The sequence below is a fragment of the Melospiza georgiana genome, chromosome 1, assembly GCF_028018845.1.
Source record: "Melospiza georgiana isolate bMelGeo1 chromosome 1, bMelGeo1.pri, whole genome shotgun sequence".
Lineage (NCBI taxonomy): Eukaryota > Metazoa > Chordata > Aves > Passeriformes > Passerellidae > Melospiza > Melospiza georgiana.
Genome location: NC_080430.1, coordinates 145,678,142 through 145,704,806, shown reverse-complemented (window position 1 = coordinate 145,704,806; position 26,665 = coordinate 145,678,142). Strand labels below are relative to the sequence as shown.

General features: G+C 43.7%; 1 protein-coding gene across 2 annotated transcripts in view; it reads left to right on the top strand.

Annotated features, from left to right (window-relative positions):
- The first annotated feature begins 4,364 nt into the window (after positions 1 to 4,364).
- ADCY8 (adenylate cyclase 8) overlaps positions 4,365 to 26,665 on the top strand; it is a 115,889-nt gene continuing 93,588 nt past the window's right edge. For both annotated transcript variants that reach the window (XM_058018369.1, XM_058018360.1), the window contains exon 1: positions 4,365 to 5,330. In XM_058018369.1, coding sequence (XP_057874352.1) covers positions 4,410 to 5,330 — 921 coding nt within the window. In that variant the 5' untranslated portion in view covers positions 4,365 to 4,409. The remainder of the gene's footprint in view (positions 5,331 to 26,665) is intronic.

Below are 26,665 nucleotides of genomic sequence, written 5' to 3'. Positions count from 1 at the left end.
TTGGAGAACCCTAGAGTGCTTTGCAGAGCATGGTGCCAGGTTTGCATTCCTGAGGACATAAATAGTGCCACTAAAATGAATGAGATCATTATTTGCATGATTAAATATCATAACATTAAACTGTACATAAATGCTACTGCTGTGGGTAGAGAGGGGGAAGGAGGAGAGGAATGTGACATAAACTTTCAGGTGACAGAAGAGGAATGAATTCTGCCTGATTTTTCATCCTTCAAAAGCCTTCTAGTGACAGTATTATTTTTAAATGGCTTTTAGTGATTTTGTGACACTGCCAAGTCATTTAGCTCTATTAAAATAAAAAAAAGGAAGAAGAAATCCAACAGCAGCAAAACCAGAATAATGCACAGTATTAATCTAGTGCCAACTGAGTTTGGGACTCACAGGGCTTTGTGCCTGTGTGTGAAATCACCTTGTTGGACCCCCAGCCCATCCAGCCCTCATTGGCAAACAGGGCTTTGGCAGGATCACCCCTCTCCTGCTCCTCAGGGTGGTCAGGCTTCTTCCTTGCTCTGCAGAGCCCAGAGCATTGCTGCAATGGGTGCCAATGCTGAGATCTTGTCCCCTTCTTGGTGACCCTCCACAAAGGTGCCCAGTACCTGTGGCTGACTCAGAAATGAGCACACTGACTGTTACCTACAGGATCTGCACTGCTTTGCCATCACCACTGAGCAGAGAGTAGGCTCACCAAACACACAGATGGCACAGAGCTGGGGAGGGCTGCTGGCATGGAGGAGGACAGGTTTAGTTTTCAACATGTTCTATTTCAAATTTGGCATGCAGGATGGAAAAAACAATGCATTCCAGTGAGGGCAAAGGCAAGGTACTTCATGTAGGCTGTTATGCACATACGGAGTAAGTGACACCTGCCCAGGCCTTGAGGACAGCAAACTTTCAGTAGGTCATCAGTTCTGGATAAGCCTGTGAATGTCCCAGGATGTATAAATAGGAGTGCAGATCATAAAATATAGTCCTAGACATAGGACAATTTTCCAGTGTAGAACCAAGCTGAGCTGCATGAATTTCACAGAGAGGGAAGAAAGAAAGATAATAAAATCATGAAACAAGAGTATACAATCAAAACCAAACAAAAAAGATCAGAGATCTATAAAATGTGACCCACGGGGAGGGTAAAAATGACAGAAATTATGTTATTTTGCCTAAGCAATGAGAAGGGGAAGAGGGAGTGGATAGAAGAGGCATTCATTAAATATGTATAGACTACTGCCAGGATAATCTGTTCTCCCTGTTCATGGTGGACAGGACAAGAAGTGATGTGCTTAGTGAATGCTGCAAGGAATGTTCAGGTTAGATATGAAAATGATAAGGATGGAGAAGCATAAAAATAGACTGCCTGGGGAGGTATTGAGCCTTTATCACAGGAAAAATGATGAGAGTAGAGTTCACTCTGCCATGAGGCAAAGGAAACTGCCAGCACTGTGATTCAGTGCATACAGTAACATTAGAGAACTGGGATGTCCCTATCTTGGTTTCATCTTATCTCTTTTGAATGGGTGTCTCCTTAAACTGCATTATATATTTGTTTCCTTTTCCTTTTATTTATCATGATTTATGTTGAACAATCTGAAGGAGAAAGATGATTTCTTTCTGTGCTCTGGGGTAATAGCATTAATAATTATGATTTCTTTCATTAAAGAAATATATAAGTTTTTGTGTAAGATTTCTCCTCATATAGTATCATTTCTATCTTGAAGTAATGCTACAATTTCCATTACTGGCTTTATCTAGGAGCAAGGATATGTGTCTTTATTACTAATGTGAAACCAGGGTTAACCCTTTCCAGGTTAGCAGGGTCATGCTGAAACACAGTAAAGACCAAGCTCTGTTCACAAAAATGCCACTCTCCTTATCAGGGCTCTGGAGACCAAGAATTTCCTCTACTTGTATGTGTACAAAACCTGCCTCATGCATGGGACGCAGACTTGGCTGGAGTTCCCGAATCTATTGTAGTGTAAACACAGAAACAGTCAGTGAAATCCTTCCTAAATCTCCATCTCTTCCTGACAAGAAGAGGAAGAGGAAGAGGAAGAGGAAGAGGAAGAGGAAGAGGAAGAGGAAGAGGAAGAGGAAGAGGAAGAGGAAGAGGAAGAGGAAGAGGAAGAGGAAGTGAATTAAGCCATGGCAGCTGGAAGGGTGTTCATGGAGGCTTAGACCCACTGGAAGTCAAACAACACATGCCTTTTTTAAGCACCCCAACTCCCAACAAGCCAGAGCTCCTAGTGGGGTAGTACAGCTCCCTTCCAGGCAGGGCCTTTGTCCACACTGCTGCTGTTAGAAGGCAGCTGCATGTTTATCTCAAAGAGTTGAGCAGGCATCACCCTTGTCTTTTGAAACACAAAGAAAACTCCTCTCCCTTAATTTGTCATAGTCTAATGCATAGACGATATCTGTTTCAGCTGCTTCCAGCAGCATAGTTTCAGCTCCAAAACTGGAGGTTTCAGCCTTTCCCCCAGGACAGGGTTCAGACGCTTGAGCAAGGTTTACTTTGGGTAGGGGAGGAATGGAAGAGATAAAGACAGATACCTCTTCCCTTCCAGGCTGTGCCACCATGCACAACACATCCAGGTTTGCTGGCACAGAGTGAATCCACAAGCAGAGGAGCAGGAACAATTTTATCTGCCAGCATGCCGAGTGAGGAGTGGCTTTATATGTAGGCTCTGTTCACAGGACAGATTCTGATATTTCTCCAGCGTCTTTAATGTAAAAGCTGTCAGGATAGCTTCATCAAACATTCACTTAACACAGAGTGGTCAGATGCACACTCCTGGCAGTGACATCACCTTTCTGAGAAGGTTGGAACTTGCTCAGGCAGAGGTGGAGGGGTTTGTAGGGCTCCCTGACCCTGGGCAAGTGTGGTCTCTCCATGCAAGGCCTGAGCATCTTCCTTGTGGCAGAGCAGAGGGATTCCGAGCTGCAGCATCAGCTCTCACTGAGCGCTGTGGAGGGATGCGCCTGTCAGGCAAGGCGGGACAGTCCGGGGCACTTACAGAAGGGCAGCTCAGAGAAACCTGAGTGACGCTTGAAGGAGCCTCCTGGGGCCGGGGGACCTGCTCTGCGGCAGCCCCCGCCCGCTCTCCGCCTCCCAGAGCCGCGGCTGCGGCTGCTTTAACGGGGCCGGGGGGGTGCTGGCAGCCCCGCCGACGTGGCGGGCATCAGCTGACCGCGCCGGGCTCTGCCTCCTCCGGGCCGCCCGCCCGCAGCTCCACTCCGGCGGCGGCGGCGGCGGCTCCGCCGGGCTCGTCCCGCGGCTCCCGGGACAGCATCCGCCGCCGGCTCCCCGCAGCCCCGCAGGCACCGCGCTCCCTGCGCTTTGCCCTCATCCCTTCCCGCTGCTCCTCCTCCTCCTCTTCCCTGCCGCCGGGGAAGCCCCTGTGCCCGAGCACTCCTGGCCCGCGGAGAAGTTGGGATACTCCCATCTGGCTGCCCAGAGCTCTGAGTTTAGGGCGGGATTTTTGTTCCCCGCTCTTTCGATTTTTTTAGATTTGGCGTTTGATGTGATTTTTCTTTTTCTCCACCTTTCTTTCTTTTTTTCCCTCCTTTTTTTTCCCGTTGCCAAGCAAGCCGAGTGTCTGCGATGGATGGGAGCCCCGAGTCCCCCCCGGGCAGAGGCGCCCCGTGAGCCGGGGGTATGCCCCGCCGCCGGGGGAAAGCGGGCGGGCAGCCCCCGGCCGGCGGCTCTGGCGCCGTGACCGAGGATGCCCGAGACCTGGCCGCCTCTCCCCTCCTGCCCGAGCTCGCAGCGCTGCCGCTGACCGCAGCCGCGGGAATTACAGCAGCTCCCGGGCACCAGACCTCGGAGCGGAGCCCCGGGATCCCCGGAGAGAGGAGCTGCCCGCCGTGACCGGCTCTGCAAGGCGGCTGCCCCCACCCCTCCGTGCCTCCGGCCTCCGGATGGGGCCGAGGATCGCCCACCGGGCAGCGGGGCTGCGCCCGTAGATGCTCCGCTCCTCCCTGCTCCACCTCCTCTCGGAACCCGCGGCTCGGTTTCACCCCCGCGCACCGCTCCGAGGAGGGCGCGCACCGAGCCCGCCGGGGCTGCGCCGCAGCCGGGCTCCGCGGGATGCGGCTCCGCGGGGCGCCGCGGGAGCGGGCACGGGGCTCGGGCCGCCTGCGCTAAGCCGGCACAGCCGCCCCCCGGACCCCGGCCAACCAGCCCCGCCGCCGGCCGCACCGCCAGACCCAGGGACCTGCCGATAAATGTGATCCCCGCACCGCCACCCCGCCGCCGCCACCCGCCCTTCGACATCCCCTCCCTCCTCTCCTGCGGTTCCATCCCTCCTCCCGCTCCCCTCCCCAAAGACGGTGGGTGCCCCCCCGCTCCTGCCCCCACCCCCTCCCGCCAGCCGGTGCTCTGCCCCCCGCCAGTCACCGCCATGGAGCTCTCGGAGGTGCGGTGCTTGAGCGACAGCGATGAACTTTACACCATCAACAGGACTCCCCCCGGCAGCGGCAGACCCCAGCGCCTGCTGTGGCAGACGGCCGTGCGCCACATCACCGAGCAGCGCTTCATCCAGGAGCACAGCAGCAGCAGCGGCGGCAGCAGCAGCGGCGGGGGCAAGGGCTTCAGCTCGGACGAGACCTGCTGCCCCAACCACCACCCGCACCCGCCGCACCACCTCCGACGGCAGTCGGCCGGACGGGGTTTGGGCAGCGAGCGCCACAACAACGGAGGCACCAAAGTCTTCCCGGAGGGCACAAGCAGCAGCGGAGACTTGGGCTTTCTGCCCCTGGACTGTGCCCCCAGCAACTCCGACTTCTTCCTCAACTGGGGCTATACATATCGCGGGGTGATCTTCCCCACTCTCCGCAACTCCTTCAAGTCTCGGGACTTAGAGCGCCTTTACCAGCGCTACTTCTTGGGTCAGCGGCGCAAATCTGAGGTGGTCATGAACATCCTGGACGTGCTGACCAAACTGACCCTGCTGTTCCTCCACTTGACCCTGGCCTCTGCTCCCATGGACCCCATTAAGGGCATCCTCTTGGGCTTCTTCACGGGCATTGAGGTGGTGATCTGTGCCTTAGTGGTGGTCAGGAAGGACACGACCTCATACACCTACCTGCAGTACAGTGGTGTGGTCACTTGGGTGGCCATGGCCACACAAATTCTGGCGGCAGGACTGGGCTGTGGCCTCCTTGGGGACGGCATTGGCTATGTGCTTTTCACGCTTTTTGCGACCTACAGCATGCTCCCGCTGCCACTCACCTGGGCCATCCTGGCTGGACTGGTCACCTCTGTCCTGCAGCTTGTCATGCAGCTGGTTATCCCCAGGTTTGCTGTGACTTCTCTTAACCAGGTACTGTGGTGAGGAGAGGGTGGGAACAATCCTCTTTCTACATCACCCTGAGGGAGAGGAGTTGTGGGGGGATGTCCCAAAAGATCCCTTCCCTTTTAATCAGGTGCTCAGAAGTTCATTACCTGGAGGGGAGATCATAGGCAAAAATCAACCTTCTTGTCTCCTCTTGTTCAGTCTCCAATTGCCCATCCCAGTGTTTCACCTCAATCTGGGGGTTGGGAATTTCTAAGCACCCTGTCCCCTCTGCTTGTATTCACTACATTGCTGTCTCTTGAAATAGCACTAGGGAGAGAATCTCCTGGGGCAAGTGGGGAGGATAGGTCATTTATTATTCCCCTTCCTGACTTCCAGCAGTGGTTTGGGGTTTGAGATGACTCTGTCTTCGCCAAACTCTCCCAGTGTCCCCATTTTACTGCTCATGCCTTTTAACTCTGAATCTGCTGGGGCAACTGGTACTTTTATATGTGAAGGGTAGCTTGATCTGAGCTATGGGAAAACAGGAGCAAAGCATGCTGCTCTTCTGCAAGGAGAAACCAGTGAAAACTCAGTGAAGCCAGAGCAAATCTTCCCTGGGAGATTTTGTGTGAGATCCTAGACTGTGTTAGAGGACACTAAGAAACCTTTCCTGCCGGTGGTCAAAGGACAAACAATGTTGTGCTGAATCCTTACAAGGGATGTCTAGGACAGAGTGCTGGTTACGTGGTGGAGTGTTGTGTGGTGCAGACTGCTGAGAAGCACTGGTCAGGATAGGTCTGAGGGGTTAAAACCAGGTCTCACCTGACTTCACACATAGACGACTTCTTCCACAGTACACTGAGAATGCATCAAACTCCCCATATCCCTCCCTGCAAGGCAAGAAATAGTGTGTACTAGGACAACTTAATCCTGGAGATTCTTGCTGCTCCCTTTCCCCTCCCTTTTCAGACTGTCACATCTCAGTGCTATCAATATTTCATAGCAGATTATCATCTCCATTTGGCTTGCTCCACAGAATCGGGGAGGAAAGGGTGGAGATACTGTCAGATAATCCCAAAAGGAGGGAGGGTACAGAGGCATTTGTTGCTGGTGGCATGTTATTTATATGAGTGTTGGGATGTGCACCTGGGAAGTGACTGATCTTGCACCTGGAAGTTTGGTGTCCATGATTCTTGGGACACATTTACCTTCTTAGACCCTGGTCCTCCTGCAACCCCTGCCCACCCCTGCCCATGCCCTTACTACATGCGCTTGTTAGCTGTGGGCTGCCTCACCTCATGTCCCAGGGATTGGGCTCACCCTGTTTTGGGAAAAACTGCCCCAGTGTGTTGTGCGGGGCCCTGTGAGACAATTAGGCTGTGTCAGAGTTGTTGCCCAGCCCTTGGTGATGTGCTGATGAATGAACTGCAGCCACACGCCGTGTCCTACTCCCATGCACTGCTGCTGCTGTTAGTGACGGGTCAAAAGCTGTGTGAGTTAGGCTGATTTCTTAATTTACTTCCGTGTCCTCTCTTGGGGCTGTGAGTAATGTGCTGCTATCTCATTACGCACCAGTATCACAGCTGTTTAGCGCTACACACACACAACACGCACATTTCCCAGGAGAGATACTAGTATCTGTGTTTTGCAGCCAGTTGTGTGAACAAACTGCCCTGGAGCCATGCACAATGAGAGATTACCAGCCAGATGATTGCCTTCATGAACTTCACATATAAATCTCCTTAACAGGGTCCACGCAGTTTCTCACACGTCGGTGCTGATTTACACCGGCAGCCCAGGGACCACTTAACACAGCCCGCCGCTTCGGCCCTTTGCCCCAGCTCCTGCGGGACAGGCCGGACCCTTCCCCGCCCCGGGGCGGCTCCCACCCTATGCCGAAGGAGCTCGGAGGGCTCGGGGAGTGCGGAGGGGTGCGCGGGGAATGCGCGGAGCGAGCGCTGTCCGCCCTCACGGTGCTGAAGGCGGCGCGGCGCGGCCCGGGGGCTCCCTCCAGCGGCCCGCGGGCACCGGGGGCTCCCTCCAGCGGCCCCGCGGGCACCGGGGGCTCCCTCCAGCGGCCCGCGGGCACCGGGGGCTCCCTCCAGCGGCCCGCGGGCACCGGGGGCTCCCTCCAGCGGCCCCGCGGGCACCGGGGGCTCCCTCCAGCGGCCCGCGGGCACCGGGGGCTCCCTCCAGCGGCCCGCGGGCACCGGGGGCTCCCTCCAGCGGCCCGCGGGCACCGGAGGCTCCCTCCAGCGGCCCGAGGGCACCGGGGCTCCCTCCAGCGGCCCCGCGGGGGCCGAAGCCTCCCTCCCGCCCTCCAGCCACCCCGCGGGGACCGGGCCCGCCCGCGACCTCGCGGCCCGGACCCCACGGCCCTCAGCCTCCCGGGCCACCCCTCGCAGGGTGGGCAAGGGCTCGGCCCCGGCGAGCCGGACCTGGTGCCCGGGCGAGGCACAGCCCTACTTTGGCACTTTCTAGCCTTGCACCATTTTCTTGCGGCAGAGGGTTGCTGAGCCCTCTCGAGCGTTAGAGGATGAGGGCTTTTGCGGCTGGTAAAGGATGTAGAACTGTTTCTTCACAGGTGAAGACAGATAATTTAAATGATGATAATTTAAATGTGCCATCAAGTTTAGGTAGAAATCTTCGGGCGAACAAAGCTTTCCTCCGCCTGGAGGCAAAACATTCTCTTTTATCACAAGGCTTATTTTCTCAGGTAAAAGACAGCATCTTCCCTTTAAAGAAGCTTTACACGACTAAATGAACTATTTGATTATGTAGCAATATCTGTGAGCATCTTGCTCTGCCTCAGGATGCAGACAGACACACTGGACAAAACCCAGGAATTAAAGTGTGCAATGAAAGAAAAAGGAGATGGTAAAACTCTGATCGTGCTACAAACAATGGGTTTTCTACTGATTTTTTTTAAATCCAGATTTCATACAGGGAAAATACTGAATTCACTTCCAAAAAAAAAATGTCCTGAGTCAATTTAGTACTATATCCAGTAGCATCCATGGGCAAAATGGTTGTGACTCTCTTCTCAGTCGTGCAGGTATAAGACAGCCATCTTCTAAACTCATAAAGCTGCAACAGTTTACACCAGAGGAAAATCGAGTGCTTTGATGTGTTTTCCCCTAACCTCTTAGTTAAGTTTACTGACTAAGCTAGGTTTCACTGACAAGTTTGTTAAGAAGCAGGTCAAACCATTACTAGTGCTTCATGCAAGCATGCAGTACTGCTGCCTGGTTCACTATTTGTTGTAGTTTTCATGTATTATATGTATGAATACAAACATTTATTCTGTTTACCTTTCTTTTCTTGTAGTAATTCTTAAGATGTCACCTGAGTTTTCTTCTCTAGCATCTTGGAAAAAGGTGAAGGAGAAAGACTTGAAATTAGATTTTTGTAAAGTAACAAGAACAAAAACCCAATCATAGACTTACTAATTTCAATCCTTCTAAGTGTTGAGTATTTCTGGGGGGATATGATCACTCTTAAACCCATCTAACTGCAGCCTGAAATGCTGAGGAATGTGCTGCTGCTCAGCTTGAGGGGAACCATGAAAAAGAGACTGATACCATGACTTGGGTAAAGCCTGCACTGATACCAATTAAAGATTGGGTCAGGAAGCAAATGAGAATGAAAGACCTTACTGGTAAACAAGTGCAGTGCATGGATTTGTGTGCCTGGCCAGATACTATGACAGGGGAGTGTTTGTCTCTGACCTTCCTCAAGATGAATGTTTTATCTGTATTGCATTTATTTTTACTTTTTCCTGGGTAACAATGTATGCAATCCGAAATTTCAAAGACCACATGTGTTTCAGGCATATAGGGAAAAACAAATAACTCACAGCTACTTCATGTTATGTAACATAGGCAGATGATAATATAGACATGAGTTTTGACAGGCTTGAAATTATGTAAGCTACACACATCCTCTGGATTTTAATCCTCTGCCTTTGCATTCTTCATTCACATGAGCAAATTCCACCAGAGTCAGTAAGACTACTCTCATTACTACATCACATTTATAAGGGATACTTTGCAGAACCAAGTCCCAGATTATGCATATTAAATAAAACTTTAAAAATACATTTAGAAATAACCCTAGGGTGGATAATACTAAAGCTGGGTAAACTCATTCTTTTTCCTCTATCTTTCCAAGCTTAGACAGTTCTGTGAATTATTTTTTCCTCGCTTATTTTTTCCCAGATCCTCTCTGTGTGTTATTAATAGAGGGAAAGCAGAATTTATGAAGTCACAAGGAGCCCTACAGAGATAAATCTGTGTAATTTTACAATGGAAACTGACAGCTTTTGCATGCAAATTTCAGTTGCATGTTTTCCAAAATCTGATCATAGGTGTCAGTATATGAGTATATGCAAAAACATACTCTCTTCAAAATTTCTGCTAAATGCTTGTGGAAAATCTATCCAATCTGTAAAATATAAGGACATTTCAAAGTTAACTACCATTTGAGAAGCAGAATCAAAGCACTCAACCTTTTTCCTCATGTTTGCTTTTGTAGCATTATTTGCTATGTGTTTTTCTGCCAATGTCTTTTGTGGGCTACTTATAAACTGAGTGTGTGATTTTAGACTGGATTACGAACTGCTTTCCTTTTATATCCTGTAATATCACCTGACCAGTATCACTGGGTCACAGCTTAATTAGATTAACATTGGATACACTTTTCTTTGGAGTAGCTGCATCATTGTTGGGCTAAGTAGGGCAAATGCACTAAGTATATTTACAATTTGATGATGAATTGCCTCCAATATATAGGAACTCAGGCAAAACCATGAATGAAACCTGCTTTCATCAGTGAATTTCAGCTTACAGCAGTCAGTGTGCTTGCTCTCACTAAAACTTACCTCGCTAGATTTGATATGATTTTTTTTTCTGCTGTCAAGACACTTCTGGGTTGCTGTCAAGGGTTTGTTTATTGCTTGTTTGTTGTTTTTCATGGCCTAGAAAGAGGCATGTGCTCCAAAGCAGCAACATCTAATGGGAAATAATCACATACCAGAGCAGTGCTCTTACAGCTCACAGTTAACAGCAGATCATGTTTGAATGATCCTTATTAGCCTGTACAGAAGTCTGAAGGGGATAAACATCTCTAGTTCAGCTTCTTACTGCACTTCTCAACAGTTCAATGATGTCATGGGAATAGGAAAGAGAAGGCAAAACTGGAGCTGTTCAAGGGATTAGTCTTTTTCCAGAAGGCAGGGAAGGTTGAGGATAGAACGACTTCTCCTTACCTTTTCATTATTTCCAGAATATCTGGCTATGCAGGAGATAAACTACAGCGTTTCATATAAAAGGTGAAATTTAGTAAACAGAAAAGAAATTACACTTTGAAATTGATGCTTGGGTTGATGGAAACTCCAAACCTGAAAATCCTTACTCAGCTCCTGGGCTGAAGGGCAGCACCCACATGGTGGCAAGTGGCTCCTTTTCTAAGTGGGAAACTTGTCACAAGTGGAGTCCCCAAGGAATCAATATTGGGCTTAATGCTGCTTAGTGTCTTTATAAGTGATCTGGAAGATGGGATCAAGAGTACCCTTATAAAGTTTTTCCATGGTCTCAGACTGAGTAAGGAAAGGAGAAGCCCCCCTGCAGGAAGATCTGGATTGTCTGGAAGAGTGGGCTAGCAAGTACCCTATGTCCTTGTCAACAAGGAAAAGTGTAAGATGTTGCATCTAGAAAACATAACCCAGGATTGCAGCACAGCCTGGGAATCTGCCTGGCTGGGAAGCAGCTTTATAGAAAGGGATCTTGGAGTCCTGGTGGACAACAAATTCAGAATGAGAGACCAGTGTGCAGCTGGGGCAGAGGAGGCCAGCAGGAGGCTGGGCTGCTGACATCCCCAGCAGAGATCAAGAAGTCATTAGCTCACTTTATTCAGCATTTTCCTGGTCTGGAATACTGTGTTCAGGTTTGGTCCCAGCTATACAGAAAAGATGTGGCCTGGCTGGACAGACTCCGAAAAAAGGACACAAAGATGAGCAAAGAAGGGGGAAGCCAGATGTATGGGAAAAGGGTCAGAGAACTTGGTTTGTTCAGCCTTGAAAAAAGGAGGCTGAGGGGAGACATTTTCACCTTCTAGTATTTAAAGGGTGGCAACAAAGATCAGACCTTTCTTACAAGGAGTCTTATGCAAAAGATGAGGGGTAATGTGTAAAAGTAACTCTTGGGGAGATTATGATTGGACACAAGATGAAAAATGTTTGCAATGAGAATAAACTCTCCAGGGAAGTGGTTGATTGACTGACCTTTTACACTTTTAGAATTCATCTGGACAGGATGCTGGGCCATCATGTCTAGACTGTGCTTTTGACAAGAAAGGCTGGACCAGCTGATCCTGGAGGTCCCTTCCAAACTTGCATTCAATGTGTCTGTGACTATATGATCACATTTCTCTAAGTATAGCCTTCTTTCCCTTAACTGTGCTTCTGTTTCTGTGCACCTCATGAAGTGTCTCAATAACTCTAAGTTTCCAGGCAGTCTACCCTACTCAGCGTCCAAACACTGTTCTACTTGGAACACATTTTGCAGTTGTACTACACACACAGCACCTGTCCAATGTCAAAGTCAGTAGAGAAGGTTATTGTGCTCTTCCTCTGTGTAACAAATGTAATAATGAAAATATTCCTGGGATATGGCAGACCAAGGTTTGAATCCTTTTTCCCTAGAGGGGATTGAATTCTGTCTCTCTTACCTCACCAGAGAGTTTCCAAAGCAAACCCATTCCTAGCACAACTGTTCTTCTGTGAAGATAAAAGTTTAAGATTCAATGTGAAAAAGGAAAAATTTAAAAAGCAATTATACTGACTCTGTAACCAACTGTTTATGGAATTCATCACTGGAGGTGTTCTTACTCAACATTTTAGTGTTTTATGTAATGTTGTTAAATCATTCCTCGAACACAGGTCCCAGCCAGCAGACTGTACAGTTTGATCTCCACTCTGACATGATGAATTTTGAACCTCTTTTGCAGAGTGCTGAAAAGCCCAAGTATGTGGGGGAAAACATCACAGTGATTCTGTAAATCAGGGAAACCAAGAGAAATTAGGGAAAATTTAGGTTTTAGACATACTCTCTGCCTTTTATAGTTGCGGAGTCTTTTTGCATACTGTGTAAGGATCTGTAAGAGTATGGTGGCATTCAAATAGGCTTCTGAATTGAACTCCAGTAGTTGTGTGTCTGCAAATGAGTTGCTCAAGGACCTTGCTTTGTGGCTTATCAGCCATTTTTTCTTCATCTTGTCTTTCTTACAAAGACAAGTTCTGTCACTTGCTGTGTTCTTGGTGCAGCGCAGCTTGTACCTATCAGGAGTGCAGAAAGGACTGTAAAGTTTCAGTCTGACCCAAGGAGGGAGATGAATGCAAATGACTGGGTTAGTGCTGCAGTGAATCTTGAGCATTTTGTTAGCAGTCTCAGCCATTCAAACCAGGGATGGAAGAGACCATCAAAAGTGATCAAGTACAAAAAATCCTGAGGATCTGGCATTTCTTGAAACTAAAGATTTTTCTAAGTGATATTATTAAGACCTGACTTACTCACAGGCTTCCAACAGCTTCATTTAGATCCTTGATTTAAAGACCACATAATGTACTATAAAGATTCCCATAGATATCAGGATTTTTAGGTGAATCATGAAGAGGACTTGTCAGGATTCTCTTTAGGGAAACTTTTGCTGTGAATCCACAGTTCTTCTGAAAAAGAACACAAATGTAGACATCCAGCTCCTCCAGGAATCTCTCTGAATGAGCTGTGCCATGCTTATCTCTCCAAACAGCCAGGTCTGCTGACAGAGATACCAGTGTGGTGCTGCTTAACCTAGAACACAAATATCAGGAACCGTGCAAGGAACAAATATCAGGATGAAGTGCAAGGCAGAGAGGCACTGGCTGACAGAGAAATGTCTTGTCATACGAGTTGTATTTATTAGCAACTATTTAAGGAAATGCTGCTATTTCATTTGACATTTTCTCCTGCTGCAAGGTTTCATGCAGTTAGCTCTAGAGGAAAGTTCATTAATTAACCATTGCTGCAGTCTGTGAAGCAGCTGAAGTATATCAGTGTAAAAAAAATCAAAACTAACACAAGCCATTTTTTCCACAATCACAACAAATAATTGTACTTCTTCCAAATAGTCTGATGTTAGTGTTATGATTTTATATAATGCATTAGCTTAAATTTAGATGGCAGTAGCCCCCAGTATAAATGAAATAATGTATGAGTTCAATAATAGAATTTTTTACTTCAATTTTATTTTTCAATTTTGATTTAATCATCACTTTACAGTTCTGCATTTTCCTCTATGCTTTCCTTTCCCTTAAAAAACTCCATAAATTCTTCTTTAATTAAATTAATGGAAGCTTTCAATATTGTCAGAATCTTCATTTTCAGAATCAGTTTATGTCTTTGGGTTGATCAAATCTTTAGGGACTATACTATTTCTCCTTTGTTCAAACTCCCCTGCTTCATTTACCTTAGAACTGTTCAGGGAGGGAGATATCTATTCTGTGTTCCTTGCATTAGATCTGCCACAGTAGAAGGCTCATTCATAAATCCATAACTATCACCACAGTGCAAAGAAGAAATAGTAAAAAAAACAGAAAAATGAATGAGCACAGAAAAACTAAATTATATTACATGATATTGCATGTAGCAGAGGTTATATAATTCTGGAGATAGGCTTTAAGGTAAATCAATTGCTTAGATATCAAGGAAGTTATTCAAATAATGGCATAAGATCTAGATATACACACTCTTTTATCCTATGATCCCCTTGTCATATGGGAAAGTACCTCCAATGCTCATTAACATTAATAAGCTTCATAAGCATACTAGACAGGGGTATAATTGACATTGAAATCATCCCAAATGTGCCCAGTATAATTTAATATGCAGATACGCTTGTTTTTTTAGAGTAAGGAGTAATATTCGCCACAGATTTCAGCTAGCGATTGGGAATGAGGATCATACCCATTCCATCACTAAATTAATCTTTGGTCTGTGGTGATCCACACACATCTTTATGCATTTCAGAACTTCATTTGATTTGAAAATTTGCCTTCCTCAGCTGCTGTAATAAGTTACTAATATATTCAATTGCTTTGAGACTTTTGTGTAAAACATCCCAACATCTTCTACAATGCACCAAAAGAGGAATATTACATTGGCTTCTTTCAGCCATGCACATTTTTGTTGAAATATGAATCCATTGAATATAGTGGTAATGCATGCATTTAACTTTATTCTTTCTTTAAAGACCTGGTTCCACTGGTTCATTCCAGGTCTTCTTAAAGACCTGGTTCATTCTCTTCAGAATTGGAAGGTATGTCCTATAAGAAGTTAAGAACTCTGGTTTTGTCTAGTTGGGAGAGAAGGAGGCTAGGGTGGGATGTTGTTGCTCTCTAACAGCTTTTTGAGGAAGGGAGGGGGAGAGAGAGGTGCTGAGCTCTTCTTCCTGAGATCCATTGACAGGACATGTGGGAATGGTCCAAAGCTGGACCAGGGAAGTCAGAGAATAGACATTAGGATGCATTTCTCTACCCAGAGGGTATTCAAGTATTTGAACAGGCTCCCTAGAGAAGTGATCAATGCCCCAAGTTTGTCAGTATCTAAGAGGCATTTGGACAATATCTTTAATAATGTTCTTTAACTTTTGATGGCCCCTGAAGTGGTCAGGCAGCTGGCTAAGTCCCATGAAACGGAAATTCTATTCTATTCTATTCTATTCTATTCTAGCCTGATCATCAGTGACTCTAACAGCCACCTGTACTGAGAAGATGTAAAATTAGGTATCATATAGGTGGAAAAGGACCTGGGAGTGCTGGTCAACAGCTGCCTGAACAGGAGCCAGAGTGTGCCCAGGTGGTCAAGAAGGCCAATGGCAGCTGGTCTGTGTCAGCAATAGTGGGGCCAGCAGGATCAGGGCACAGATTGTCCTCCTGTACTTGGCACTGGTGACACCTCAAATCTTGTGTCTGATTTTGGGCCCCTCACTGCAAGAAAGACATTGAGGGGCTGGAGTGTGTCCAGAGAAGGGCAACGGGGCTGGGGAAGGGTCTGGAGCACGTCTGAGGAGGAGCAGCTGAGGGTGTTCAGCCTGGAGAAAAGGAGAATCAGGGGAGCCCTTATCACTCTCTACAAATGCCTGACAGGAGGCTGTAGCCAGGTGGGGGTTGATCTCTTTTCCCAAGTAACGAGAGAACAAGAGAATGTAGCCTCAGATTTCCCCAGGAGAGGTTTAGATTACATAATGGGATAAATTTCTTCATCAAAAGGATTGTCAAGCACTGGGACAGGCTGTGCACGGGAGTGGTGGTGTCACCATCCCTGGAGGGACTTAAAAGTCATGTAGGTGTGACACTTAGGGACATGGTTTAGTGATGGACTTAGCAGTGCTGGGTTAACGGTTGGGCTTGATGGTCTTAGAGGTCTTTTCCAGCCTGACTGATTCTATGATTCTTTATAGTAACTTATTTCTGAAACATCAAGGATATAGTATACCTCAATATGGTCAGAGAGATTTACGGGAGATTACTCAAGGATCTGAAGGTCCTTGAGAGAAGCCAGTGAAGATTCTTTTTTGAGACTTAAGCAGAACTGAAGTCATATGAAACTTGTCTAAAGGGCTGTACAAGTTTAACAAATTGCTGTAAAACCATTTTTACATTCCAAAATGTAGGCAAATGCCACTCTGACTGATGCTAGGACAATTTACATGTTCTCTGCAATCCTGACAGCAATAGCAGTTTGCTGACAACAATAGGGAGAGAAGAATTTATTACATGTATTTAATTTTTGCTAATGGAATTGCTTTTGTCTGCTGTGTTCCATTAGCCACCTGTAAGAAATGCCAGAAGAGCACATGAAGTGCTCCTATTTTCTGTATGATGGTATAGGATGGTAGGCCCCCATTAATCTTATAATCTCAATAGCTCTTCTTCCTTAGAAATTATTTTTTCAATGGCTTATTACTTTCTTCCCTGCAAAAATACTTGTGTCTGGTTATTCTTAAGGTACAGTTTCTGATGACAACCACTCTTCTTTGATAACACTGCTTGGTATATTATGTAACACGAGCATTCAGTTACTTCAGATCTCATCAACAATCAAAGTAAGAAAATTCAAAAGCTTTAAGTACAGAACTCTCCAAGTCAATGTGACTTTGGAGAACGAGTGTAAAAGAATGAACCTTAACATGTCAATTATTTAAAACTCAAGAAAAACTCTCGTATACATAAAGATTGGTATAAGTTTAAGTTGTTCAATATCCCCTAGATTTTGTACAAAGATTGTAAGGCAGTTGCTCCATTCCTCTTCAAGCAGTTAACAGAACTTTGCTGGCCAGATTTCTTTCCATGACACCAGAACATGCTAACTTCCACGCCGAGTTTAAAAATGGTCTATCCAAGTGAATTTATTAAAGAACATGTCTGATGGTGTACAAGAAGGAAGAGGATTTGAGATCACTTCTGTTTTTCTTTTGCAATGCAAAGTTTCTGTAATTTAGATTGACCTAGTTGATTTTTTTAATCTAAAAGCAATGTATATATCTAGCAAGATTTCATATTTAAATTTCTAAAGGTTCAGACCAATTCATAGATTTACATATGTTTTTATTATATGATGCAAATACTCAGCAAAAGTAATGCTGTGAAATTTCATGCTTTTATTCCTTTTTTTGTAACTTGCTTTCGGGCTCAGTAATTACATTTGCAAGTCAAAATAATATTTACTATGTCCCTAAAGTTTGTGTATATCTGAAGATGGTTTATAGGTGCAATTTAAAAATGGAAAATATGCACACCATTAATTAAGAGATGTTTTTTCTAATTACTATAATTAAACTATAATCTGGAAATCAAACTGTCATATTCTGGCTAACAGCAATATGGATTCAACAGCTGCAGATTTTAAGAGAGCTTGAAAGGTGTTTAGTCAAAGCTTAGTGCCCTTAACTACAGAATGACAATTCAAGGAATCTCAGACAAGGAAAAAAGAAAATGCTAGAGTATCCTACAAATAAGGAAATCATTAAATATCCAAATCATAAACACCTAAATACACAGAAAACCCCCAGATTTTCTTGCAGACTTTGTACAAAACTTGTGGACTCCCAAACACGGAAGGATAGATGGTTAGCTATGCTGAGTTAGTCCAGAGAAGGGCTATGAGGAGCTGCCAAATGAGGAAAAGCTGAGAGAGCTGGGACTGTTCAGGCTGGAATGAGAAGGAACAGGGATGTGTGAGGGGTGCTAATCTGATAATTATGTGTGAATAGGTTACTCTAAAGTAAGGAGACAAACTTTTCTCAGCAGTGCCCAGAGACAGGATGATAGTCAATGCGCATTAACTGAAATGCAATAAATTCCACTTATATATTAAAAAAAAATCTTTGTTTACTCTAAATGTGAATGAGCACTATGACAGGTTGCCTAGAGATGTTGTGAAGTCTTCATTCTTGGGAATTTTCAAAATCTGACTGGACAAGGTCCTAAGAAGCTTGCAGGTGATCCTGCTTTGAGGAAGATCTGACAATACGATCTCCAGAAGTCGTTTCCATTCTGTGATAGCAGTACAGGTATTGTTTCAAGAATGCAGATACAAATATTTACTGAGGATCTGGAGGGCAGACCTAACATGGGAATCCAGGCTGAACATGGTTACATGGTCATGTTCAAGGCACATTTCCTGTCATCACAGGATGAGACCTGGTTTACATGCTGTGCCTTCTGCACAGACTTCAGTCCATTCTGGCCCCAAGTCATGGGAGGGCCTTGCCTGCAGGTCTATGTCGTAGAATCATGCAATCATTTTGGCTGACAAAGACACTTTGGATCATCAAGTCTAACCATAAACCTAAAACTACAGAGTCCACCACATGTCATCAGCTCTCATTTCTTCATGGGAATTGTTTTATGGGCTTTTCGCCATCATATGGTTCAAAGCTCAAAGCAGCAACCTTGTCTTCCCCATCCCCATCTATGGACATCAAGCACTGCCAGAGCACAGGCTTACAGCAAACATCAGGTACATGCTCACTCCATGTATCTTTTGGGGAACAATTCTGTCTCCACTTCCTAGATCTCTGTGGTCTGTGCAATATTACAGGTGGAAGAGTTTGAAAAATATTAGTAATATATGTTTTTCTTTCTACCAGCAAAAAAAAATAAATTCCTCTACCAGTACCCTGAGTTTCACATGTGAGATCGCTATGTTTATGTTCAAAGATGTGATATAATTGTGTGTGTGTGTGGGTACTGTGGTCTCCCTGGGGCTTTCTCAGCAGTCTTAAGTGCCAAAGAAAGCTGGGGGCAGATTTACCCTCAGGCAGTCTACCAGAGTTAGAACAATGTTTTGAGCAACAGATCCATCTATCCAACAACTCTCCTTTAAAAAAAAATAAAAGTAGAAACTAACTTTCTGCCAAGAAAGCACTGATGATCTTTAAAAATACAGTTTTCAGTTGCAGTGGATTCTGCTTATTTTCACTTCTTCTCAGGATAGAGGATCACTCTAAAATGAAGAGACAACTGTGGCAACTTTCAAATATGGAAGGGGTTGCTATAGAGAGGAAGAAATCAATTGCTCTTTGTTTCATCTATGAGTGATTGTGACATGATGGGTTAAGTTATTCTATGGAATAGTTACATTAGATAGTAGAGAAATCTTGAAAAAACAACAGTATCTTCAATAACCTCATTTTGCTTGGAAGGTTTTACTTTGAGGCATAATTAAACAATTTAGAGAGACAATTTTTAGGAGTGATTTAGGTAATAACCAGGACCCAGGAGCATGGGTTAAGTGACTTATCAAGGCCCTTTCATGCCCTAATTTCTATAATTAAATGAAACTTGCTCCTAATTTTTACTATGATGCAAAGTGTTCTCACTCCCAGTTTCAAAAGAAGTAAACAATTTCATATATATAATGATTACTGCCCTGAGGCTGATGGATTAGTCTGAATTATTTTAATTTATGTAGACTGAAATGGCACAGCTTTGGGTATTTATATTTGTGGTTTGCTACAGAAATCTTTGATCAAATAATAGCCAATAATATTGCTGATGGTGCAAGAAAATGATAGAATCTGATTGTCTCTTCCAAGAGAGTAACAGCTGGTGGAGAGAATGTATTGCTAGTAAAGTCATGTAAACTTCAAAGCCAAAAAAACAAAGAGTAAATTTGTTGGTTGAAAAGGGGCTATTTTTGCCCATTGAAATCTTTAGGTCATCATCAGCTCATTTCACTTCACCTTTAATCTTCCTCATCTTATATCATTATCCTAGTCTGATTTATTTATTTTCATGGATATATATATATATATATATATATATACACACATAAATATATTCAGAGGAGCAGTGTTATTTTAGATTCTTTCTATTGCATAAATGTGCATATTCCACCTAATTATAAAGAATAAGAATTTTCCTCATTGTTCCTGCTCTAAGCAAATATTTCAGCAATTGTGTACATTAAAAAATATGTCCCAGAAATCTTTGGGACTAAAGTTGACTTTAGGACTATTCCCTAGATATGTGGTGCACATGAAGATAATGGAAACCAGATAGGAGTACATAAGTAAATACAGAGATTGATTAATGCTTGCTGAGTATGTGGAGCATCGTTGAGAGGTGGAAGAGTCCTATCTCTAAGTTTGCATCTAAAAATCCATCCTAAACTCTGGGACTGCTCATGGAACATCTTGTCTCTTGCCAAGTTTCTCCATGTGTGACACCCCCAGCAGGTTGATTTGACCTGAGGATACTTTCTGTCACTGGAGTACCAGACCTCCCTAATAAGGCTGAGATCCCACTCTGACACCAACGGGGAATTGGGGTTTTACTGTTAAACAGACACAAAATATTCCCTTCCTTCTCCAATAAAGAGAAAGGCCTTAGTAGCAGACAATTTTAACTCAGGGAACCTGTTGGCTAATGTTCTCTTCAAGGGCAATAAACTCTGACCTTGGCAGGATATTTAAATCCCATTTTTCATGTCGTGAAGGGCGATTCAGTCTTTCAGCAAAATGCTTTCCTTCACAGACTACAGAAATCAGTAGAAGGCATTCAAAGTAATTATACTGACAACTTTAATCAAAGATTCTCAGACAACCATTTCTACTCCTGCTAGACACAGGACTCTCTTTGAAAAATGAGTACTTTGCAAATTATGCTGGATTTTTTGTTCAAGAGGGACGATGGTATTAAACACAAAGGCAAAATACAGTTACTCTTGTTCTTAGTGGAAGTCAGGTGGTAGGTAAAGGTAGGACATCCTGGGTTATTCATCATAATAATAATTTTAAAGATGATTGAAGTGTATGAATTAGGATGCATTTTTCCAGATGTCATCCACCAAAGAGTTTTTATTGAATACTGAGGTCAGCAGGAGCTGAAACCCCCCAAAGGAGGGATTTTGCAGCTCTGAGTGACAATGACTCTTCCATTTCAGTTTTCCAGTTGAACTGGGAGCTGTGGAGTGCCACATGCTTCCCACATGCTGCAGGTGTGTTCTGAAACTGAAATATTTCTGTGTTGTCACATTTTCCCTTCTGGGGGCCACCAGACATGTATCAGCCCAAGGCAGGCATTTCCACACCTAAAAGTCTGAGGTTTTCAGAAATGCAGCAATTGCACTGCTTTACTACTTACTAGGGAAATATAAAAGATGTGAAGGTGGAGTTTGGGGTTTTTCCAAATTCTTCCAAGAACTGAAAATTTTAACATAGAAGCACACACTTTTTTAAAATTAGCGCTTCATGAAACTGTTCTGGTTCTCCATATTTATCTTGCTTGTCTCCAGGTATTGTTCCTCAATATTTGAATTTTTAATATCATCTTGTGATGTATCTACTTTTATAATCAATATTTTTGTCCCTAAAAGCAGTAACTGGCATGATTTAGAGTCCTTGTATTTTTTCATAAACTCTGTAAAATACTATATAGGAACATGTCAGAAGGTAAGAAAGAAGACCAAAATGCCTGGAAAAAGTAATTTATGATACTACTACACAGTGTATTTATTGGAAAAATATGTAAGGCTTGTACTCATATAATGATTAATCATGCTGACAAATGGATGTGAATATTCATGAGGATGACAACATGGAGAAGTCATTTGAACTTGTTCCTGTTTCTATCTAGAATTTGATATAGATTACACACGTAGCTACTGTACAGTGTCGGCAGTGAGACATCAGCTTTATATCAACAACTACCGAGTTCATGGTGCTGTCTACAGACACACCTTTAATTGCTTTCAGCACCACACTATCTAAATAACAAGAAAATAACTTGAACAATGGAGCTTGGCTGGGACCTTGTTTTAATTTAAGGACAGGAAATTTCTCTTTTTTTTTTTTTTTCATTTGAAACAATCTGATCAATGGTAACTGGCTGAGTGGCAGAACTTGTGCAGTGAGAACTGATTTCATCCTTGTAGGGATACCAAAATATTCAAATTGTCGTCAGGAAGGGGCCATAAGCGATTCCTTAGGATTTCTGAAATGCTTTATGTCATTCTTTCACTCATGTTCTGATATCTAACAGATCAAGATTGTTGGAAGAGACTGCTTAAAAAGCCATCAGGGCCTGGATGAATATCTCCATCAAACAGATGGAATCTGGATCAAGCATTAAACTCAATGAAGTGTCATTGAACCCTGTCATTACCTGTGACCTTTCTCCTTCAACCCTTTCATAATTTAACTACTAGAACTGTCTGGCTTTCAAAAAATATTAACCAGTTGGAAGACCAGTTTATGAAACTGATTGTCTTTGGTTTTCTTTTTTAAAGCTCAGAAGTAATGTTCTCCCCCCTGCCTGAAATTCCAGCAAGAAATCAATTTTATCAGCTAATTCCTGGCTGAAATGATGGGATGGTTTTTGTGCCACAAAACACAGTGTCATCAGGCTTGGTATTCATATCCTAGCATGTCCAAAACCACACTCAATTTCTTTTCAAGCACTGGTCTGCTTGAGTGCTTCTAGAAGCACAATATTTATGTATCCAGACTACAGCGATATTGACTTAAATATTAAATCTGTGAACTCAATACTCACTAAGACCAAACACTGTTTCGTTCAAGAAAATTTCCTTTTGAAGACAATCAGCTTCTGTGTGAGCATGTAAACACTGACCTTGCTGCTGAGTGGATTCCTTTACACAACCCAAACTGAAAAAATAGTTGCACAACATTAATGGATGTGCATTGTATCAAGCCCTGTACCCAGCCATCCTAATGTAAATAATCTGAGGCGCTTCTCTTGTTATTTTATGTCCACCAAGTTTTAACAGTTTCCAGCAGCATTCCTTGTATCAGCAGGATTCATTATTCAACATCAGAGACAGAGCTTGTTTTGCTTTGCGTCATTTATTTAATATTCCATGAACAGTCCAGTTTCTGTTTCTCCTGCTTATACAAGCAGGGAAAACAAAGGCATGGCTTGTATTGTCAGGCAAGGAGAATTTGGCTCATGGTAAATATCAGGGTTTGAAGTTAATCCCATCCTTGTTTTAAACCAGAATAAGCCACTGCCTTCAAAGGAATTAGTCCTAAATCACACCACTGTCAGTGCAAAATGAATCCTGCACTATATGTCTCCTCTGCTAGCAAAGTGTCAGGAGAAGCCTAATCCTTCATTATTTGTCTCTGGTATATTCTGTCAGCCAAGGACTGAATAAACTCTTTCCCACAGCACTCTCTGTACTTTTGATGTCAGTTTGACTTCTTCTAGCTCACCACCCTGAAGCGTTCACCATGACTAATAGCAGAACAACACCCACAGGTTTCACAAAGGAAAATGTTTGTCCTCGCCTAACTCTCTGAGATAAAGTTTTAATCCAGCAGGCCTGGAATGTTGTAACCTCTCATGGCTTTTGTCTGGTACATTTCCATTTGCTCCCATGTCCTTTCTCTATTTTCCTAATATTTTATATTAGAGTATTCCTAAATGATAGCTTAAAAGACTCAAGATAAAGTAGACTTTAAAGGAAATATCAAATAACATTAGATATCAATAAAATCCCTGTTTAACATTGAGTGACTCATGTCATCTGCTGTGCCTAAGACATGTTCAGTTCAGCCCTGGAGGACAAAGTCTCCTGGGCCCTATTACAAATCCCCAACCATCCTAAAGTTTTCCTTGCAAGTTTATCCAAATCTCCATGGGCTCTCCATTTCCTGAAGTCTCCCAAGGCCTTAGCACTGGTTCTCAGTGTGGTTAAGGATGCTTGAAATTCTGTGTACACTGGAGTCAGACTACAACTACTTCTTTTAATATGCCCAAGATTTTTCTGAAGTAAGTGTTAATCTCATGTTTACAGCTCAACCAGGACAGCTAAGAAAATAGGTGTTTGGGGTTTTTTCTTTTGGAGTTTTTCAAGGTTTTGCTAGGAAAGGATTCTAAAAATGGAATTGCTGAGTTCTGTCTTTTCCTGGTTTTCAGGTCATCATAGTCAGCAACAAAAGGAGATACTGAGGGAAAAAGCAAAGACAGGAATATAAATTTCTTTTATTGGAGCTTTCTGGTCACTTTTCAAAAAATAATTTAAAGTGGAAACAGAACAGCCAAGATGAGAAATTTGGAGGGAGAAGATATTTTCCATATTATTTCTGTTCTAGCAAACCTAAAACCTGATCTGGGGACTCTAAGTTGATTCTTGCTGTCTCACACATCAATTAGCTGTGAATTCATTGGCAAACTCTATCACCAGTGACACTCATGCAAAATGGCAACCATTTACAGCTCAAATTGCAGGGAAAACATAGCCTCGAGATTGCCCTGCTGTACAAAATTCTAATAAAGTGTAAAGACATTTGTTTTCATCACTGTTTTGGCCTTTTTTTTTTCTTTTATTATTATTTTAGGTCAATAGTTTTAAAAAATAACAGCTGGAAGGGATAATTTGTTTGCCAGCAGGTATCACTGATTAACACACACAGCTAATTATTAGAGCTTCCCAGCAGAATACAAGCAGGTTTTGGAAAAGTACACTTGACACTGATATCCCTCATGTATTTTTCATTAGTATTCTCAGTACTATTTCAGTTAAACTAAATCACTTTTTAATAGGTATTAGTCTCATTCTCACACAGACTAGAGTGGATTTCAAAAGGTTGTCTATTTCTTGATAAAGAGTTCAAGAGTAATTTCAGATCATTACATTTTGCTATTACTTTATTTTTTTCCATTGTAATGTCAAAAGGGAAAAATGATTTGCAGAATCTTGCTTCTTTCTTTGTCCTATGGACATAGCTTGGTAATTCAGAGGAAAATACATGCAACCTGGCCTAACATAACTAGAAAGAATAGCAAAAAGCTTCTCTTGTTGTTAGAGCTCTGTGGAATGTACCAAAGCAGGGTCACCTGCACACAAATTCTGACAATTGCCAGTTCCAGTGGGAAGAGCCATGGAGTATGTCCTGCAGGTAATTTCTGGGACGTGAGCACAATTCATCCGAAGGAAAGGGCAATGACCTATGCTAGAAAAGAGGAACAGCTGTCAGCCCTACAAACATAATTATTGGTCATCCTTTGACATCTTACTTTGGATAAGAGCCATTATCCAGAGCAATGAAAACAGCTGTGCAGAACAACACCCCAAAAATGCTTAGCAGGAATGCACACTACATAATTCACATCTCCTTAAAATGCAGTGAAACTCTTTCCACTGCTGTAAAACAGCTTTGATATGTTTGGTTTTTTCCTTCAATACTCCTAATTGGTTGCACCATCTGATAAGAGATCTACTAAGATTTTTCTGCTTTGGCTATCTAACATTGACTTAGGTAAAACTATTGTAATAATTTGAAGAAAATTTCCAGAAGTGACTTTCACATTAGGCATACTACTTCTAGGTTGTCCAGGCTCATCCTAAACTCAGTGATGCTCTCAGACTTTTCCAGACCAAGTGTCAGCTGGAATTTTTACTCAGTGAGATGATGTTTAATGCTTGGTTCTCAAATGTACAGTACAATTCTACTCAGAGACAGTTATTTACCACTCAGATATCCTTGCATGAAATGCAAGGAGAAAATTTAATATTTCGTAAGTGTTGCTTCAAAAAAACCCAGAGGCATTATTTTTAATTCTCAATATCCAGGAAGTCATGGGTATACTTCCCCATTTCAGATTAATTTGTTGTAAATCTTTATTTAGATGTTCTTACTTTCAGTTGGAGTAATTTATTTCTCTAGCAGCTTTAAATGAAATGTGGCTCCTTTTTGAACATAATTACTTGGATATTTGTTTTGAACAGTAAATATGCAGTTTGTAAGGATGGGCAGCTTCTGCATAGAATCATAGAATATCCTGAGGGGGATGGGATCCTCAAGGACTATTGAAGTTCAGCTCCTTGCCCTGCATAGGACAACTCCAGCAATCACACCATGTGACTGAGAACATTGTCCAAGTTCTCATTCAGCTCTGTCAGGCTTAAGGCTGTGACAACTTCTCTGGAGAGCCTGTTCCAGGGCCCAAAAAGCCTCTGGGTGAAGAACCTTTTCTTAATATCCAACCTGAGCATCCCCTGACACAACTTCAAACCATTCCCTTGAATGTTGTCACTGGTCAGGAGAGTGATGAGATCAGAGCCTGACACTCTGCCCCCCCTCATGAGGAAACTACAGACTGTGATGACATCTCCCCTCAGTCTCCTCAAGTAACTTGAGCTGCTCCTCATTTGTCTTCCTTTCTAGGTCCTTCACCATCTTCATGAACATTTGAACATTTTCTAATAGCTTTATATCTTTCTGATATCTCTGGTGCCCGAAACACAGGACTTGAGGTGAGGCTACCCCAATGCAGAGCAGAGAGGGGCAATCCCCTCCTTTGCCAGCTGGCAATGCTGTGCCTGATGCCCCTCAGGACACTCTTGGCTGCCAGGGCACCTCTGACTCATGTTCAACTTGCCATCAACCAGGACCCCCAGGTCCCTTTCCACAGCCCTGTCCCAGGTGCAGAATCCAGTACTTGTTTTTGTTAAACTTCATACAGCTGATGATTGCTGTATGTTTAATATGTCCAGGTGTTTAATATGTCCAGGTTGATCTGAAATGTCTCTCTGTCTTCGAGGGATCAACAGCTCCTCCCAATTTATTGTCACTGGCAATAGAAAAGTATAGGGAAAATTTCAGTCAGACAGAGCTTCATGAGTCTGAAATATGGAAGTGCAGGAAGAGAAACAGCTGCTTTGCACTCCCCTCTGAGCAATGAATTGGGAAATACTATCTCTTTGTTTCCTAATTTTCCCTGACTGTCACAGGCTGCTTCAGTGTTCTCTACTGCACAGGATGTTTTGCTGTGCCTTATTTTTTTCTGGGATTTTTTGTGTGTTGTTGCAGGATCT